Genomic DNA, 18,857 nt, shown 5'->3' on the forward strand with positions numbered 1-18,857 from the left:
CGTTTGAAGAAGAAGAAGAAGAAGAGTTTGGATTTGATATCCCGCCTTTCACTCCCCTTCAGGAGTCTCAAAGCGGCTAACATTCTCCTTTCCCTTCCTCCCCCACAACAAACACTCTGTGAGGTGAGTGGGGCTGAGAGACTTCACAGAAGTGTGACTGGCCCAAGGTCACCCAGCAGCTGCATGTGGAGGAGCGGAGACGCGAACCCGGTTTCCCAGATTACGTGACTACCGCTCTTAACCACTACACCACACTGGCTACACCACACTGGTAAGTAGACAACTATAAAGATTTCCAGCAACTACCCAAGGACACAGTTAATTTCTATGGCTGGAAATCATTTCCTTTTAATACTATATACTTTAATACTATATACTTTTGCACACTTATGATTTGCTCAGTGAACCTTAAAAAGCAAAGGAATGCCACAGGCATAATGCTAAGTATAACAGAGATTGGTATTCCAGGTATGATGAACCTGGTCCTGCACATTGTACAGGTGACAACCATTTTGCACATGGGTTCCGTTCCTGGCCCTGTGCATGTCAGCAGAGCGGGCATAAGCATGTCCTGCTCCCGTTCTGCCCTCTCCCAGGTCGAAAAGTACCCACACATCATTTGGACACACCTAAAACAGTCACTGCCTGTACATAATTTGGTTCTCTTAAAACAGCCCAGTACAATTTGTGACTGACTCATCAAAACTAACATGCACAGCCCACCAAATCCTGATGTTGCTGCTTATGAATAGTAAGACATGGCTGTTGGGGTACATTTGGTTTGGTAGGTCACAAGGTGATAGCCCAATACTATGCTGCAATAACCACACAAGTACATATTTGGGACCATATTTGCACGACAAACTCTTTTCACTATTAGAATGGATAATAACATGGCCCTAATGGAATAAGGAAACCACTAATAAAACTTTATCTAGGTCCAACACTACTTTGAATGACTACAGAGATAATAAATATTGATGATAAATGCCATGAATGACTAATGTAATTAGATCATCAAATATCTTAATAAAATTGCTAGGGACAACATTGTTGATATTCTTTTATTCCACAATGGTAGAGTGCTGTTTTTTTCCCAAAGAGACAAACATGCATTGCTACTGAAGAGTTCAACAGAGGTTAAATACCATAGTTGACTTCTGGGAGTCTTGTATCAGAAAGGGACAAGTATACTATGATCACACCATAAACATTCCACAGCTATTATCTATTTGCAAGTTACACAGTTAATCAGTAAATCTTCAATTCTGGCAACTACTTCCAGAAATCATTCTGTAGGACAGCTATTTGAATAGGATGCAAGCAGTATCTTCAAGCTGTTCACCTGGTACAAGTGTACATTTTGGAAAAACAATTTTTATTTGACTTACTGATAGTACTGATTTACTTAAGTTGTATACCTGTTAGTCTAAACAGTGGACTTCAAAGTTTAAGCTTCAGTATACCACATGTGTTAATTCAGGGGAGTAATTTTCTTTTTGTACAATTTGATGATTTCCTTAAGATCTGGTACAGCAGGTGTTATGGCATCACTGTCTATTAGGCTAATAGCTACTACCAAATTATTATTTTTTACTGGTAGACTAAAAATATTTGAGAGTGTTGAACTTTTCAGTCAAAGTTAAGAATGTTTGTAGGCAGATCTTTTCATGGTTAGCTGTTTCATGGATAATGCTGGCTCTCTGGTTTTAAACTGCCCCCATCTTTCAGGTTTTGCTGTTTTCTTATGCTACATTTTAATTCTTAATTTTGTATCCCATCTTGAGAATCCCCACCAAAAAGCAAGCTAAATTGCTGAAATCAATAAAGAATGTCAAATAGTCATAACAAAATTAATTCTGCATGGAAGGAGAGATTTGTCAGACTTTATGCTGCTGAGAATTTCAGCAACTGCACTTAAGTGCACAATGTAAACTATAATTAATAGCTGAGAAAGACATGGAGGAGCTAAAAAGTTGGATCATCTTTGCCAAAGACAATTTTAGTATTAAGTTTGTCAAAATCAACATACCAAAGTGTGCTGAACCACTGCTACTTTTACTTTGTATAGAGGTACTGCATGTCTGGGTTCCGGGTTGTGCTGTGCCAGTTCGATTTACACTCCTGTGTAATTTCCTATAGGAAAGTTCATCATTGTCACTGTCATGTAGGGATGGTGTCCGAGGCCTAAAATGCCGCCATCTACATGATTTGATATTGACTAGTATTTGACTGAGGTCTTTAGAGAAAGATCTGTCCGAGGTATTTGTTTCTGAGGTATTGGCAAATTGATTGATTGACGAGTGTAGTTGTGAAGAAAGCATTTCTGAATCCAGCTGGCAAAATGCACTGTTGTTCTCCGAATAGGCTCGGTCCAGTAGCACCCTAAAAATGGGAAGATTGTTGTTTTTATAGCATACAAGCTGAAGTGACATTTACAACCCAACCCCTTTTTATATCAGCCACATTGGGGGAAAAGAAGCAGAAACAAAAATTTGAGAATCTTGCCACAAAACTTTCCAAATCAACTGTTAACTCAGAAGACCTCCAACATTTGAAGCATAAAGAATTGTGTTAAGGGCCATATGTGAAAGAGCAAGTCAGCATAAAGACTTAAGTTATTATTAAAGAAATAAAGTCAATGTGATAAAATAACTTATTTCAACATGTCACTTCTATTTGTAATAAAGTATTTTTAATGTAGTTGCTGGATCACCCTTTTGCTATCAGGTTTTCCACAATGCCTTACAGAAATCTTTAAGAAATTACTGTAAAATTACAATTAAAAGCACTGGCAGATCTACAGAATTCTGAATGGGCAAAGATGAGGATACAGTGTCTTTTAAAGACATATTTACATTTGATTAGGAACTGAACAGGCAAAACAGAAAAGGAAGCAAAGGAACAAATTAAGTTAATAATTTTAGACAGCCTATAGTTGCACTTCAAACCAACAATGAAGAGCTTGTTCCAATACAATGCCAAGCCATGATTTGGCACTATGTGAACAAGCTGGAGAATCTCACTGCAAACAATTTTCTGCTTCCTGATAACAGTTTTTGGCAAATGAATCTGTTTAGATGCAACGACAGACCACGGCTTTCCTCAAACCATGATTGGGGGCAGGGAATAGAAGTATGGGGGAAGGAATAGCCTGTAAGCCTAGTGTTACTCAAGCCTTGTTTATGTTAAACCATGGTTTAACATTATGGCTTAGGCCTGTGCAAAGAATAAGAAAAAAACCAAGCATGCTTGAAAATATAGCTGTTTGTTCATCATTTTTTATATTAAAGAAAATATGCACATATTTCACCAGTTTTAGACCAAGCTCGACTGCCTGCAGATTAAGTGACTTCACTTCAGGTTTGGCTGATGGTTGAAATATTTTTATCTTCATTGCCTGTGACATGTTGCAAGATTTACAGAGCATGCCAGCCCACCACTGGTAGAGAAGAATATTTGCATTCACAAATGAGGATCATTTTCCCCCACCAAGAAAGCAATTATTTCTATCAAATGAGAGCCCCCACTCCTTAAGCACTTGAAGAGAGTAGGCTGGTGTTTTCTGCCTGCCTAGTCAAGAGAGACAAAGTCTATTACCCCCCAATATTTGGGTACATGGGAAAAGACTTGAGGAAGGGCGCATCAGCAACAGACGTACTCCAAGGCAGCAACAATCTCTCAACTCTTAAGTATTGTACAGTAAAGCACCAGCTGAATTAATTTCCTGAAAAGAGAATCAGACTCTCATCTCATGCTGTGCTTAGGGACAGCTGGAAGTAGCAAGAAAATTTTCTCATAACTTCTGAGTGTATCCCAAGCTTACTTTAATGAGCGCTGTTGACACACCAGCCCCTTCTCCTGAAGTGCTGAAAGAGGAGTCTAGACTGCTTGGTTAGCAATCAAGGCCAGACAATAACTTGTGGACTCCTCTTTCCCATCTCAATACTTCCATTGCTCAAATGCTTCCAAACTTTCCTGCAGCAGATGATTTAGAGAATTATCTTAACCAAGGTATATGTAAAGGTAAAAAAAATCCTTTAAGGGCTAGTTAGTTTTTCAAGTAAGTACAAAAATCCAAGCCTTTCAACTTCTCACCGATACCTATTGAAACTTTATGTTAACCACATTAAAGATAAATAAGCCTACCTTCCACCACGTCCAACCCGTCTACGTGAAAACCCAATGCACCGCTGGGGTATAGTAAGGGTTGTTAAGCAATATCTGTAACGCTCATCTCCTAACGTTCCCCCTTTAGGAGTACTCCACGGCCAGTCACCAGTTTGGTCTACATGAGGCTTGAAGAGAAAAATTTGAGAACAAATATTTTAGAATGTTACTTTCATTGTTAATATCAGTATTATTTGTTTGTAGAAACTCAAAACTTACAGCATAATACTGACAGCCTGCTTTCCTACGGAAAGCAAATGGACCATCAGGATCATTTTCTTCCTCAGCTTCAGAAGAACCAGATAAGACCTTTGAACATACAGGAAGAGAACACAGGTAAGAATCTGAGGGCACAATTTTCTTTCCTCCCCTAACTATAGCACAATTCTAAAGATCTCTATTCAGAATTAAGTCCCACTGAATTCAGTGGGCTTGGCTTAGTCCCATGTAAGTGATTATAGGATTACAGTCGAAAATATGAAAGTCATACTTGGGAAAGCGGTTCCTCATCAGAGCTGGGAAAGTCATATTGATTCATATCTTTAGCATTGAAGACTGGCAGTGCAGCAGGAGTTGTCTGTTGAGTAGCAGCAGTAGCCGAGGAAGGTACAACTTTGGGCTTCTTCTCATACTTTCTTTTGGGTCGTATAATGTCCGCTTTCTCTTGCTGCAAGGAGAAAACAGATAACCCATTAAGAAAAGGCAAAAAAAAAAAAAAAAAAATGTCTGGGCAACCAAAATATAATAAAATTGGAATGATAAATTTTTATTAAATTTACTTTACACTTATCTAGGATACTTCTAGACTTGGGACTCTAAACATTTTGGCCCCATTTTAAAAAGCTGAATAAGTACATATATCTTCAAAGATTTAATCACCTTGTTGACTTTGAATTCCTTCAGTTCCATACTTTCTTGGTGTTTAAACTGAGTGCTATTAGGAACAGGAACAACGGGAATAGCATAGGTTGGCTTCACGGGCTGCCGCTGGGCCATTACCTCAGACACGATCTCGCCATTATAATCGCCCAAATTATATCTGAAAATTATAAAAAAGCTGCTATAATTCTTTTTAAGCATTTAATACTTTAATATTTATGCCTACACTTCGTTAAATCCTTTATTATCCAGTAAATACAGATATTATTTCATCTTACACACACAAAATAGTCCTATAGCCTTCCTCAACCTGTTGCTCTCAATATGTTTTGGACGACACCTATTGGCCATGCTGGCTGAGGCTCATGGGGAATTGTAGGCCAAAACCTTACAGGGCGCCAGGTTGGGGAAAGCTGTTATAGAAAACTACAACAGCTTCCAAAATTCTTAAGTCACGATTTCAGCAAATAGATTAGAAGTGTGGGAATTAGGTGGCAAGTACTGATTTTGAGTCAGTATTATCTACGCAGCCAACATCACTGGATTAGTTCAAGAAAAGCAGATTATGACATGGTGGTTTTTCTCAATTGATGCCACAAATTTCTACAACGGATACCATGCAACAAACTGAATCCCTTTAACACTGAGAATAGCCCATTTCAAGTGCTACCATTACAAAATTTAATATATTTTCCTGAAGTTTTCAATAAATCACCAATATTTAAGACATGCCAGACTCAAATCCCCCTTGCCCCTCTCTCTTTTTCACAATACAATGGTACCTCCAGTTACGAACTTAATTTGTTCTGCCAGCACACGATTTCCATTCTCATCCTGAGGCAAACTTCTCAACTTGAGGTAACTCTTCCAGGTTAGCGGAGTTTGTAACCTGAGGTGTTTGTAACTCGAGGTACCACTGTACTGCCTTCACCTCAGCCTCTCATCCATCAACAAATGAATAGTAGGGAGCAACTTATGCTGTGATTTTTAAAAGAAGTATTTTTCTAGACACCTGCCTTGTGCTTGCCTCAGTGTCAAACTTACAAAAGGTGTGCTTCAAAAAGATAAAAGGTAAAGGTAAAGGTACCCCTGCCCGAACGGGCCAGTCTTGCCAGACTCTGGGGTTTGTGCGCCCATCTCACATCTATAGGCCGGGGGCCAGCGCTGTCCGCAGACACTTCCGGGTCACGTGGCCAGCGTGACAACGCTGCTCTGGCGAGCCAGAGCCGCACACGGAACGCCGTTTACCTTCCCGCTGGTAAGCGGTACCTATTTATCTACTTGCCCCCAGGGGTGCTTTCGAACTGCTAGGTTGGCAGGCGCTGGGACCGAGCAGCGGGAGCGCACCCCGCCGCGGGGATTCGAACCGCCGACCTTCCGATCGGCAAGCCCTAGGCGCTGAGGCTTTAGCCCACAGCGCCACCCGCGTCCCTTCAAAAAGATAGGAACCTGCCTTATACAAAGTCTGACTATTGGTCCATCTAGTAATGCTTGTTCTGCCTGGCAGAAGCTTGCGACTGTTTCTCGTCAGGAATATTTCCTAGCCCTAACTGGAGTTGTCAGGATTGAATCGGGGTCAGTGACAATTTGTTAAACTTGCCCCCTCAAAGACTTATCAAAGATATCAAACTAAAAGCATGTGAACTGGAGCAAGCGATCTAAGAAGCAGCTATGTTTTTACACACTGAGAGCCATAACTGGGAAAAATGCCAGGATGCATGATGCCACAAGTTTATGATTTGTAAGCCCACGTTATTTCTCAACTTGTAAAACGAGAGCTCATTAATTTTGACTGGTTCTAGGTAGAAACATCAGCATTCCATCCAAGTGAAATTGTAACCAACTGATGAATACATTTGTCATGCAGTTACTCCAATACGGCAGATAGGCTCTCATGAAAATACGGCATTGCTTTGTGACTAGAAGTGATGTTCACTACAGAGGTACCTCACAAGACGAATGCCTCGCAAGACGAAAAAACCGCAAGACGAAGAGACTCGGGGAACGGATTAATTTCGTCTTGCGAGGCACCACTGTACCAGATTCACAATGTTAAATAACTACTGTACTAAGATACAAGTAGTGAACATGCAAAAAAGAGCTGCATTTAAGGAGACCTTCCATACAGAGAAAGCTGCCTACCCTATGACAGAGTCAGACCTTTACAATATTGCAGTGCGGTCCTAACCATGTCTACTTGAAAGTAAGTCCTCTTGTTTTCAATGGAGCTTACTCCCAAGTAAGTAAAGTTAGGACTGCAGTCGGTTAAAAAATCTGAGCAAAATAAATAGAACATTATCTCTATTCTTTGTATTTAATAGTAACATTAACAATACTTTTTAAAAAATATTTCAATAGACATTAATTCTTTACCTCTTTTCCATAATTTCCAGTGTTAAATGCAGTAACTCCCTCTTACTTTTTTCCCGTCTCTTTATCATCTCTAGAATTGTTACTGCACGACTCAAATCCCGACGCAGCTTAAGCATCTTTTCATATGATGCCTCATCATTTTTCCGATTCTGCAAAAGAAATAAATAGTCACACAGACCACACGGACACCTGCATTTTTATAAACACAAACTCTTCTGGACCATAACACAATCCATTATCCTTATTCCTCTTGCAGAGGCAAGCTCTAAATAGTGTACCTGTTCAAAGAATTCATATAAATATAAACACACTCACTTTACGAGTCTGCATCTTTTCTGTTCGCCTTCTAAATGCAACGTAAGGATCATTTGTGCTGGAACCATCACGCTTCTCCTGTTTTACTGCTGGGATAAGAGACGGACCTCGACAGTTTTTCCTCTTTTTAATCCAGTACTCATATACTTCTCTAATCAGTTCATCATCTTCTTTCAAGAGTAGCTTGGCCTCCTGCAGGCTGACTGGCTAAAAGTAAAACACAAGTGTGTCACTTTTGTACATTTATTTATTTTGCAACAGTTGCAACAGTTTCAAACAGTGATGTGGAGCCGGCATTTCCCCACTACTTTACTTTTTATATAGAAAACATTTTCATTTCATAGAGTTGCATGCAATGTTAGCTCTACTCCGAGTAGACCCAATGAGATTAAAATTAACGGGCCTAGATTAGATGAATCCATCTATTGGGTTTCTCTAAGAAGAACTTTGTTGGATACAACCCATATGCTCATTAGTAACAATGAATATATGTCAAATGTAAATGCAGTATTAGGCAAGTTTCTCAGATTCAACGTTTTTAGTTATGTTTAATAAATACAAGTAAAACAAACAGGGCAGGGATGGGAAACTTACCCTCCAGAAGCTGTTGGGACTCCAATGCCCAGCAGCCCCAGTCACTAAAGATAATAGTTGGGGATGCTGAGAACTGGTTTAACAACATCTGGAAGGCATCAGGTTTCCCAACCCTGCTCTAGAACATAAGAAAATTTTCTGATGTAAGCTAAACATTTTCAGTTGAAAATTAACATATGCAAATTTGCTTAAGATTTTCTTTTAAATTCAAAATTTTCTAGCAAACCCATATAAATGCTTTCAAGTATCTAAAACAATGCTGTACCTGCTGACCACTGCCTTTTTCCAGCCGATCTATCATTTCTTCAAATTGCAAAGGAGAAATATCAATCTTTTTCTTCAGCTTATTCACAAAGGCCTCATCTTCGGAATCCAAGTCATAATCTGGCTGCTCTGCATCCAAACTAAAAGCTGGAGGGGGAAAAGTATGTTTTATGCTTTTGTTCTCAGGTGTTCTGGGGAGAAAGAGGTAAGGCAGGGCAGACAGCTATTTGGACATTGGCCAAATTTGGATGTAATACTCAAGCATAGTTCAGCATCACATGAACAAGCCTTGTTTCCTTCCAGGCCTACACTTCACCCTCACTTCTCCCATATCTAGGTTTAAAATGATTATGATTAGTTTCAAACGCTGGCCCACTGAAGCTAATCAGTTAGTGTTAAGTCACAATTCCAGTTTGAATGAAAATGTTTTATGATATACCTTATACCATGGTCAAACCATTATTCCATTTAGCTCTTTACTGTAATCAATGACAGAGTGAATGGCTGCAACTCACAGAGGATTCAGACAGAAGTCTTTCTTAGCTCTGCCTGGAGATGCCACTAACTGACACGGGAACATTTTGAAAGCAAAGCCTGTGGTTTCCTATTAAGCTATGGCCCTTCCATACTCAGCTGTGGCTATGAGAGAGGGACCTAGGTTTGCTCATGCAGTTGTTAGCCATCATATTGTTATATCTGAACATAATGTTACAGCAGCTTTAAAAAGAGATTAGTTCAGTTTAAGTACTGGTTTTTACAGAGACCAAGTTAAAATAAATATCCTCTTTAAAGGTCAATTTTAATTTAGAAATCTGCATACATGTTCCTGTAACATGGAATACTACCATCATTTTCTTTACCGTGTCCTGACAATGTCGACTTAGGATAACTGGCTTACTTGCTTGTCAGGTTATACTAAGTTTTAATTAAAACCGTATCCCAAAATGACTATAGGCATTGTAATGGTCTTGTAATGTGGACTTCACCCACTGTATCAATTAGGCACAAAGAGCTGATTATCTGCATCATTTTAAGTATGATACTCTGAACTCTAGATACTTTCTCCAAGTCAGAAGCAAAAAAGGAGTTATACTGCATTCTTGAGACTATAAAGTTATGCTGGAAGCCAAATGGAAAATTCCCAGCTCACTGGTTGCCTGCCCCTATAGTAGTAGAAGCTAAACAACTAATGACACGTCTGTGTATGGTGGTGGTAAACTCTACTCTATTAACCATAGTTGAATCACACACACTCACAGAGGTGGTCAATAGTTTGTTTCCAAGATGAAAAAGAAACACCACATTAGGGTTCCTTAGAAACACAGTGGTAGGTTTAGGCAGAACAAACATGCTACTTTTCTGGAAACCACTGTAGTTGTGCTAACAGACGAAACACCCTAATTTCAGATACCTACAGTAAAGTTAAGACAAATATAACAACCATTCAATTAATCCCACCCACCCACCCCACAAACCCAAATCTTTTTCCAGTGAAGCCTGGAAATTTATTATTACAGAAGGCACAGGGTGTATCAATCTACAGGAAAACAAGATTATATATCATTGGTCTGCCCCACAAAGGATTGAAGCCACAACATTCTGTACTAGCTATGGTTGCTGAACAATCAGAAGAAACTCCACTGAGTAAAGAACAGCAATTAATCCTGCTTTGGGGAAGAGATGCAGTCAGCATGAGAGATATCAATGAAAATGGATTCTCTGGCCAAAAGCACTACCAGGGAAACAGACTTGCTCTTTCAGAGCAATTTAGTGCATCAATTACAACTATACATATCTCTTCAAGATCACTTACCCCACCCCCAATACAGCTTTAGTTTTGCCTGGATTCAATACCAGATTATTCACTCCAAACCAAGGTAAACTTGAGACACCTGTTACAACGCCAACCACTGCACCCAAAATCAAATGGGAATGTAAAACAGAAGTGGGCATAATCAATGCTGGGAACCCTCACCCTAGCCTAGGTTTCTCAACAGTTCATAGAATCATAGAGTTGGAAGAGACCACAAGGGCCATCGAGTCCAACCCCCTGCCAAGCAGGAAACACCATCAGAGCACTCCTGACATATGGTTGTCAAGCCTCTGCTTAAAGACCTCCAAAGAAGGAGACTCCACCACACTCCTTGGCAGCAAATTCCACTGTCGAACAGCTCTTACTGTCAGGAAGTTCTTCCTAATGTTTAGGTGGAATCTTCTTTCTTGTAGTTTGGATCCATTGCTCCGTATCCGCTTCTCTGGAGCAGCAGAAAACAACCTTTCTCCCTCCTCTATATTACATCCTTTTATATATTTGAACATGGCTATCATAAGGCATCGTTTCCAGGCCTTTGACCATTTTGGTTGCCCTCCTCTGGACACGTTCCAGTTTGTCAGTGTCCTTCTTGAACTGTGGTGCCCAGAACTGGACACAGTACTCCAGGTGAGGTCTGAACAGAGCAGAATACAGTGGCACTATTACTTCCCTTGATCTAGATGCTATATTCATTTATGCTATATTCTAGTTCATTTATAAGATGCCAGTTATGAAGTAGCTCCACTCCTATATGACATTTCTCATTCTCCTGCACTGTCTTCTGTGACCAGACATGATAATACTTTCTTGCAAGTACAGTGGTACCTCAGTTTTCGAACATCTTCGCTGACAAACATTTTGGTTTTCAAATGGCGTAAAACCAGAAGTAGATGCTTCAGTTTTCAAACATGCCTCGGAAGTCAAATGTGCTACACGGCTTCTGCTGAGCGCAAGATCCTGAGGCCTAGCTGTTGGCTATTGAGTTTTCGGTTTTTGAACGTTTCAGAACTCGAACGGTCTTCCAGAACAGATTAAGTTCAAAAACCGAGGTACCACTGTATGAAAATTGTTTACCTTTACTACAGTCACTATTTAAATTTTCTAGTTTCTGCCAAATTATTTTAGTATGCAATATTATGTAATAAAAACGTAAAGTATTAACACTGTTTTGAGAAAGTAAATTTCAAGGTGTCACGGCACCTTTTGTCATCTTGAAACTACCAACTCACAAAGTTACTTTTCCACAAAACAAGATTAAGGATGGCACTGCCCAAGAAACCCAAACAAGAGTCACCAGTGGAGTTTAGATGTAAAGATATACTCACGCTGTATGTGAATAAGCTGCTTTGGCATCTTAAATTCCCCAGGGTATATAGATTCATAATAAGCAATATTACTTTCCGCTTCCGGGACTGGTATAACCATATTATCCCTCTTCTCGCCATATACCTGCTGTGCTGAAATGGCCCGCTGGAGATGATGTTCCTAAAATTAAAAGAGGGGAAAGAGAGAAAAGTTGAAAACCACAATGCACATTATTATTATTATGGGGGGGGGGAGTATTTTAAATGTTTTAAAACTGCCTCTTTGGAAAAAGTCCCCTCAATGTAAGAAAATATAAACATTACTTTCATCAAAAATTCTACCATTAAGATTTACAGGTTATGTGAATTTACAGTAGGTTAAGCTCACAATTACAGGATTAGTAAGTAACTAGGAACAGCACAAAGCAAGTCAAAATCTGTCACTAATAGTAGCACAAGACCACTAGCAACAGCAACAACAACAACAAAAGAATTAGCTAATAAGTTGGCCAAGTCCATTTTATTAATATTTTTTATTTTATTTATTGGTTTACTGCACTTGTTGATATCAATAGTCTTTAAAGAGGAAGGTAAAAATTAATTTTCATCTCTCAAGTGAAACTGTCTTAACAGTTACTAAAGTAACCAAATAATCATAGCATCAACAGGGTGGGTTAGTGCAGATGTATTGATGGCTCTCTACTAAACAAAATAAGGAAACTGGTGGCCAGCCTCTCAAAACTTCTCCTCTCCAACCCTTCTCCTTCCTGGAGCAAAACTGCCCTTCTCTCACCCTTAACTATAATTAAGTAAGTAAACCATCTACCTTCATGCCCACTGTAGACAAGGTGGAAATTTGCTCTATAGAGGGAAAGGAGAACACTTTCAAAAGGCTGGTTCCCATTTCCTGTAAGCTATAGTTAGAGATCTATTGTTCAAATGTAGTTCCCAGTTCTTCAGACTATGGCTCAAAGCAGCCTTCCCCAGCCTGACTCTTTCCAATATTTTGGACTACAACTCCAATCAGTCGCAACTAGAATGGCCACACTGACTGAGGCTAATGGGAGCTGTAGTCCAAAATATATTGAGTGCACCAAGTTGGGCAAGGCTAGTGTAGAGAATCTAGAATATCCCTTTCCTGGTTTGTTATTTTTTACCACATGTCGGAATTCAGCAAACTTCAATTGTACAGCCCAAAAGTTGCCTCCAAACAAATTGGAGGAGGAGTTTACAATTTGAGGAGGAGGTACAAAGCATGGTTTGGAAGCAATTCTTAGTTAACACTAGACAAACTCTGGCCAACCCACACACCACAGTAATGAAGTCTGATGATCACTGGCTTGTGGTAACATTAGGGCAGGCTTTTGGGGGGGCAGGGAGGCACCAATGTTATGGAATGCCCTTCCTGCTGAAATACAGGAGGCTCCATCCATAGAGACATTCCACCTGCTCTTGAAGACATCTGTTAGGCATACATACCGCCTGATCCAATTGTTTTCATCATTCTTTTAACTATTTTAATTATTATGATTTCTGATTGACTTGTTTTACTATAAATTTTAATTATGGATGTTTGTAATGTTTTGATGTACTTGTTTTATTGTGTATTTACTTGTGAACCACTTAGAAGCCATTTTGGCATGTAAGCAGTACATAAATTAATAAATAATAACAAGAACAACAACTGTTATGGACTTGACTCAAGAAAATTTTGCAGCTGAACAAGAAGAGATATGTGCTGATTCAGAGGAGTGGGAAGGAGGAGCTGAAATGCCGAAGGTGAAAAAGGACAACCAGAGGCCTGTAAAAATAGATTACAAGGAAAACAAGACCTGGATGATGAGAATTTGGTTTGAATTTGAGAATGAAGATTGGAGAGATCTCCCCATGGGGAGATCGGAAGACCTATGGATTACAAATTTGATTAAGACGAAAGTTGGAGCTTTTGGGACATTTGGGACACTTGGACTTAAAAGGATTAAGAAACATGATTTGGGCTCCACTTTTGAATATGGAGGTCTGGTTGGAAGAAACATAGACCCTACTGGGACAGAGCTTCTCCGAGACTCGATGACCAACATATAGGACTACCAACAAAACCGGCAGAGAGGGACTGTGAGAGATCTGAGGGCCTCGGACGTGGGGGATCCAGGCTGAGAACTGATAGACTGATGGATATTCTTTGGGGATCGAAACCGGGAAAGGGGGGGGGTGAGAGTTTTGGAATCCAAAGGGTGTACAATTATATGTTGTTTTCTGTTAGTATGTTTTGTAATTAATATAAAAATCGGGAAATTGGTGGAAGGGAATTTGGGTCGACCTTAGAAAAGGACGTAAATGATGAGTATTGTGGTTTAATTGAGGTTTATAAGTTAATTTTGGTTAATTAAGAAGAATTAAGTAAAATATTAATAAGGTAAAAGTTGGAGATAAGAACTTGCTGAGTTAACTATTGGAATTAGGATGCAAGAAGGGGAGGTGTGGGGAAGTCAGGGGAAGTGGTTAAAAAATTAAGGATTTGAAATTATGTATGTTTGTCTTTGTGTTTGTGTGTCTGTGTTGTGTATTGTGTGTGTTTATATAAACTGTGAAAACCCAATAAAAATTTTATATATATATAAAAAAAACAACTGTTATGGTCAGACAAACCAAGAAAAGTAGGAGAGAAGGATCTGTGGGAGAGGGAAGCACAAAAGCCTGTGGCCAGTATTATATCCATACTAGCTTCAAGTTTTCATTTCTAACCTTTTTAACATGTTAAAACAGACAGCAAGTCCCTTTGGCAATTTCCCTTTCCTTTTTGATGGTATAAATGTTGTTCCCATTTCTCAGGGTCTCTAACCAGACTTGCTCACACTGGTTGCAATAATTAGGTGGCTGCTCATCACTCCAATCTGGCAACCACACACACTGGGCATCAGTATTTGGAATGACATTTCTTCTCTTGTCAGTGGCGTAGCGTGGGGGGTGCAGTCTGCATCGGGCGCAACATCTGGGGGGGCGCGCTCCATGGGTTAGGGGGCGCAAATTACTTGCCTTGCCCCGGGTGCTGACAACCCACGCTACGCCACTGTCTCTTGTTGTATTCAAGATGAATGATCAAGAAACACACATATAAACCTCTGCAGTCAAATGCCACTATACACAACAATTAGAGAGCCGTGGTCAAGGTAAAGGGACCCCTGACCATTAGGTCCAGTCGTGACCGACTCTGGGGTTGCGGCGCTCATCTCGCTTTATTGGCCGAGGGAGCCGGCGTACAGCTTCCGGGTCATGTGGCCAGCATGACTAAGCCGCTTCTGGTGAACCAGAGCAGCACATGGAAACACCGTTTACCTTCCTGCTGGAGCAGTACCTATCTATCTACTTGCACTTTGATGTGCTTTCGAACTGCTAGGTTGGCAGGAGCAGGGACCGAGCAATGGGAGCTCACCCCATCGTGGGGATTCGAACCGCCGACCTTCTGATCAGCAAGTCCTAGGCTCTGTGGTTTAACTCACAGCGCCACCCGCGTCCCTTAGAGAGCCGTGGTTCTTACTCTTAAAGTAATATATTAAGGCATTGTTTGACCTTGAATAGCAGCTGCCCATTTTTAATCTTAGTCAATTCAGAGAATTCATATAATTGCCTTTTATAATAATTATACCTTGGCTAAACAGAGAAAGCTACTAAGTATAGACAGTGGTTAGCAGCTGCAGGAATGTTTGAACTACTGCTACCTTGCCAATCATGAATGTGATTAAGGCTTTGAGAATCAACTCGGCCAACTGGCACTTCTTAAGTATGATCCCACACACACTTGGGAACATTTTTTTATCTATATTTTGTAGTGTGGTGTAGATAACCAGTATGAAATACACCCCTGATAAAGTCTGAAAGATTTAAAGAAATATGTGACCAAATGTACAACATAAAGTACAGTGGTACCTCGGGTTAAGAACTTAATTCGTTCCAGGGGTCCGTTCTTAACCTGAAGCACCACTTTAGCTAATGGGGCCTCCTGCTGCCGCGCAATTTCTGTTCTCATCCTGAAGCAAAGTTCTTAACCCGAGGTACAATTTCTGGGTTAGCGGAGTCTGTAACCTGAAGCATCTGTAACCCGAGGTACCACTGTACTCTGAATGGGTGACTAGGAAATAATTGGGTCCTGTTTACAAGTATTCCAAAGGGAGGGTCAGGAACAAGTCACTGTTTCAGAAGACATTAGTATGGTTCAAATACCACTTAAAGGCATTTTGAATTGGTGTATCCAGAAACTGGATGCTGAGACAGTTCAAAAGTATTTCAGAGTTAATCTACTGCAGAGATTCTTCTGAGGTTAAAGTTTCTAAACATAAAAACTATTAAACACTAACTGTTCCAATATGCCTTCAAAATTTTGGTTTGGGAGGGGTCAGAGGTGGAGGAAGAATATAATTTTAAAGGTAAAGGTAAAGGTACCCCTGCCCGAACGGGCCAGTCTTGACAGACTCTGGGGTTTGTGCGCCCATCTCACATCTAAAGGCCGGGGGCCAGCGCTGTCCGGGGACACTTCCGGGTCACGTGGCCAGCGTGACAAAGCTGCATCTGGCGAGCCAGCGCAGCACACGGAACGCCGTTTACCTTCCCGCTGGTAAGCGGTACCTATTTATCTACTTGCCCCCGGGGGTGCTTTCGAACTGCTAGGTTGGCAGGCGCTGGGACCGAGCAGCGGGAGCGCACCCCGCCGCGGGGATTCGAACCGCCGACCTTTCGATCGGCAAGCCCTAGGCGCTGAGGCTTTAATTAAAATATAATTTTAAGTCCAGATATATGGAAGAAAATGGTGCTTCAGGTAGGCCTGGGCCTAAGCACTCCAAGCACCTGCTGAAGCCTGAAGTATTTACCGGTAAGTCGAGAAGGGAATCCAGAAGTTTCCTGCAAGCCTATTTTTTGAGAAGAGTATAACCTCCTACCTAAAGGGCTAAACTCAAATGCCCTGATCTTTGATTCTATTGACAAGAAGCACTTCTGCCTTGTCTGGATTAAGTTACTTTGTTCACCCTCAACCAGCCCATTACTTATATCGCACACTAATTCAGAATATCAGCCTTGGCTTGTGATGAGGAGGAAATAACAATTTGATGCCGTTCATAAGCTGACAATACTGAACTCCAAAGCAAAGCCCCAGGCAACTTCCCCCCTTAGGTTTCAGGCAGACTGGTAAAATAGAATGAAAAAATCAATAGAAACCTGTGGAAAACCATACACTAGTGAGCAAGCTGTCTAACAGGAGTTACCCTGCACCACTTCTGATATCAAACCATCACTTAACAGTGCCAGCTGGTCCATCACAGCTAGGTGTTTCAGAAGGATAGAACAGATAATCATACTGAAAGCTAGGCGATCCAGCAGAACCTTGCATTCTCCAAGGGGTCACATATCAGGACCTCGCCTGTCCTCAAAAAATTCTCAAAGCTTGTAGACAAAGGCTCTGAGATTACAAGCTGCTTTAATATCCTTGGGTGCAGCTCATCAGGCCCAGGAATCTGAATTCATGTAGTTAGGTTTCCCTTACCACATATTTTAATATATTGGACTGAAGCTCCCTACTCAGAGTAGGCCCACTGAAGTAAATAGATATGGCCAGCTATCTTTAATTTCAATAGGTCTAATTAAAAATTAAAAAGAAAACTCAATTTGTAAATATTGTAAATACTGACTGAATAAATTGAATTTTTAATACTAAATATGATCATTTAATGGCAAATCAAGCTATAGATACTTAAGGATTCTTACAGAATGCAAAATGTATCAAAGTGGCCTTTGTTCTGTAAAGGATGCTAATTTAGAAATACATAATGGTACAAGAATATAGAAAACTTTGACAGACCCTTCCTTGTGTGAAAACTACAATTCAAAATGTTTCTTACACACCACACTTACACAAGGAGGATTTAGAAAGGGAGCGAAGGGAGGAAGAGCAAAGGCGATATTTAGTAATTCAGAAATAGGTTTCACCTATTTCCACATGCTCATAACCTGCAAGGTGGCGTAATTTTTCAATTCAAGAATTAAATACCAAAGGATTTCAAAACATTCAGGACTCCTGGCTAGTAGAGACTTGTATTTTGACTAATACCCAAGTACAACAGTTTATTTAAAACAATTAATTTCACATTAAAGTAAAAGGTAAAGGGACCCCTGACAATTAGGTCCAGTCGTGGACGACTCTGGGGTTGCGGCGTTCATCTCGCTTTACTGGCCGAGAGAGCCGGCATACAGCTTCTGGGTCATGTGGCCAGCATGACTAAGCCGCTTCTGGTGCACGGAAACACCGTTTACCTTCCCGCCGGAGCGGTACCTATTTATCTACTTGCACTTTAATGTGCTTTCGAACTGCTAGGTGGGCAGGAGCAGGGACCAAGCAACGGGAGCTCACCCCGTCACAGGGATTCGAACCGCCGACCTTCTGATCGGCAAGCCCTAGGCTCTGTGGTTTAACCCACAGCGCCACCCGCATTCCTCACCATTAAAGTAAGAACAACCATATAGAGTAAAAATAGTACCAGTCACAATCAAGGCATCTAATCACCTTAAGAGCTAAAAACAATAAGGATTGTTTGTAACGGGAACACTCAAGTCTTGTTACCCTCCCCATCACAGAATAAATAGCACAGGTGGTTAATACTGCACATGGTCCTAGAGCAGAGGCAGGGAACATTTTTGGCTCTATGGGCCAGGTCCTTATCAGGATCTGTCTTACAGGCCACATTTGACAGGTGAGTGGGGCCACCCACCTGCAAAGCACATGGCTTTGCAAGTGAGAAGGGGACGGATGCTTCAAACAGCACTTTTGAGAAGCCCTTTACAGAAGCTCCTTCAGCCCAATTTCAGCTACAACAGGAGCATGGGGGCTTTTAAAGTACTTCTCAAAAGTGCTGTTTGAAACAGATCACAGAAATCTCTCCCCATCCTCCCACACATACCCCACCCACATGCAGGAGAAGTGCAGGAGCTGTTTCACACAGCACTACATAGGTGCTTTGATCTCCTCTTGTCAGGGGAAGAGCAAGGATTAAATCCTGCTGCCTTGACTGTGCAATTCTTTTCCCTACTGGGAACAGGGCACATTGCCAATGCAGGATTAGCTGCTGTCCTCCTGCCCATCAGTCAATGTTGCCAGT

The 18,857-nt window shown here is 40.8% G+C and overlaps 1 protein-coding gene across 5 annotated transcripts in view; it reads right to left on the bottom strand.

Moving 5' to 3' along the window:
* EPC1 (enhancer of polycomb homolog 1) overlaps nucleotides 1–18,857 on the bottom strand; it is a 55,923-nt gene that overhangs the window by 11,710 nt on the left and 25,356 nt on the right. For all 5 annotated transcript variants that reach the window (XR_014212614.1, XM_082193756.1, XM_082193755.1 and 2 more), the window contains 9 exons: nucleotides 11,734–11,893; nucleotides 8,597–8,742; nucleotides 7,738–7,944; nucleotides 7,423–7,571; nucleotides 5,050–5,209; nucleotides 4,661–4,837; nucleotides 4,390–4,479; nucleotides 4,150–4,298; nucleotides 2,033–2,385 (listed from right to left, as the gene is read on the bottom strand). Coding sequence is in view for 4 of the 5 variants with exons in the window: in XM_082193756.1 (XP_082049882.1) it covers nucleotides 2,033–2,385; nucleotides 4,150–4,298; nucleotides 4,390–4,479; nucleotides 4,661–4,837; nucleotides 5,050–5,209; nucleotides 7,423–7,571; nucleotides 7,738–7,944; nucleotides 8,597–8,742; nucleotides 11,734–11,893 (1,591 nt within the window). In the remaining variant the exon portion in view is untranslated. The remainder of the gene's footprint in view (nucleotides 1–2,032; nucleotides 2,386–4,149; nucleotides 4,299–4,389; nucleotides 4,480–4,660; nucleotides 4,838–5,049; nucleotides 5,210–7,422; nucleotides 7,572–7,737; nucleotides 7,945–8,596; nucleotides 8,743–11,733; nucleotides 11,894–18,857) is intronic.

This window comes from Podarcis vaucheri (assembly GCF_965113315.1).
Source record: "Podarcis vaucheri genome assembly, chromosome: 12".
NCBI lineage: Eukaryota > Metazoa > Chordata > Lepidosauria > Squamata > Lacertidae > Podarcis > Podarcis vaucheri.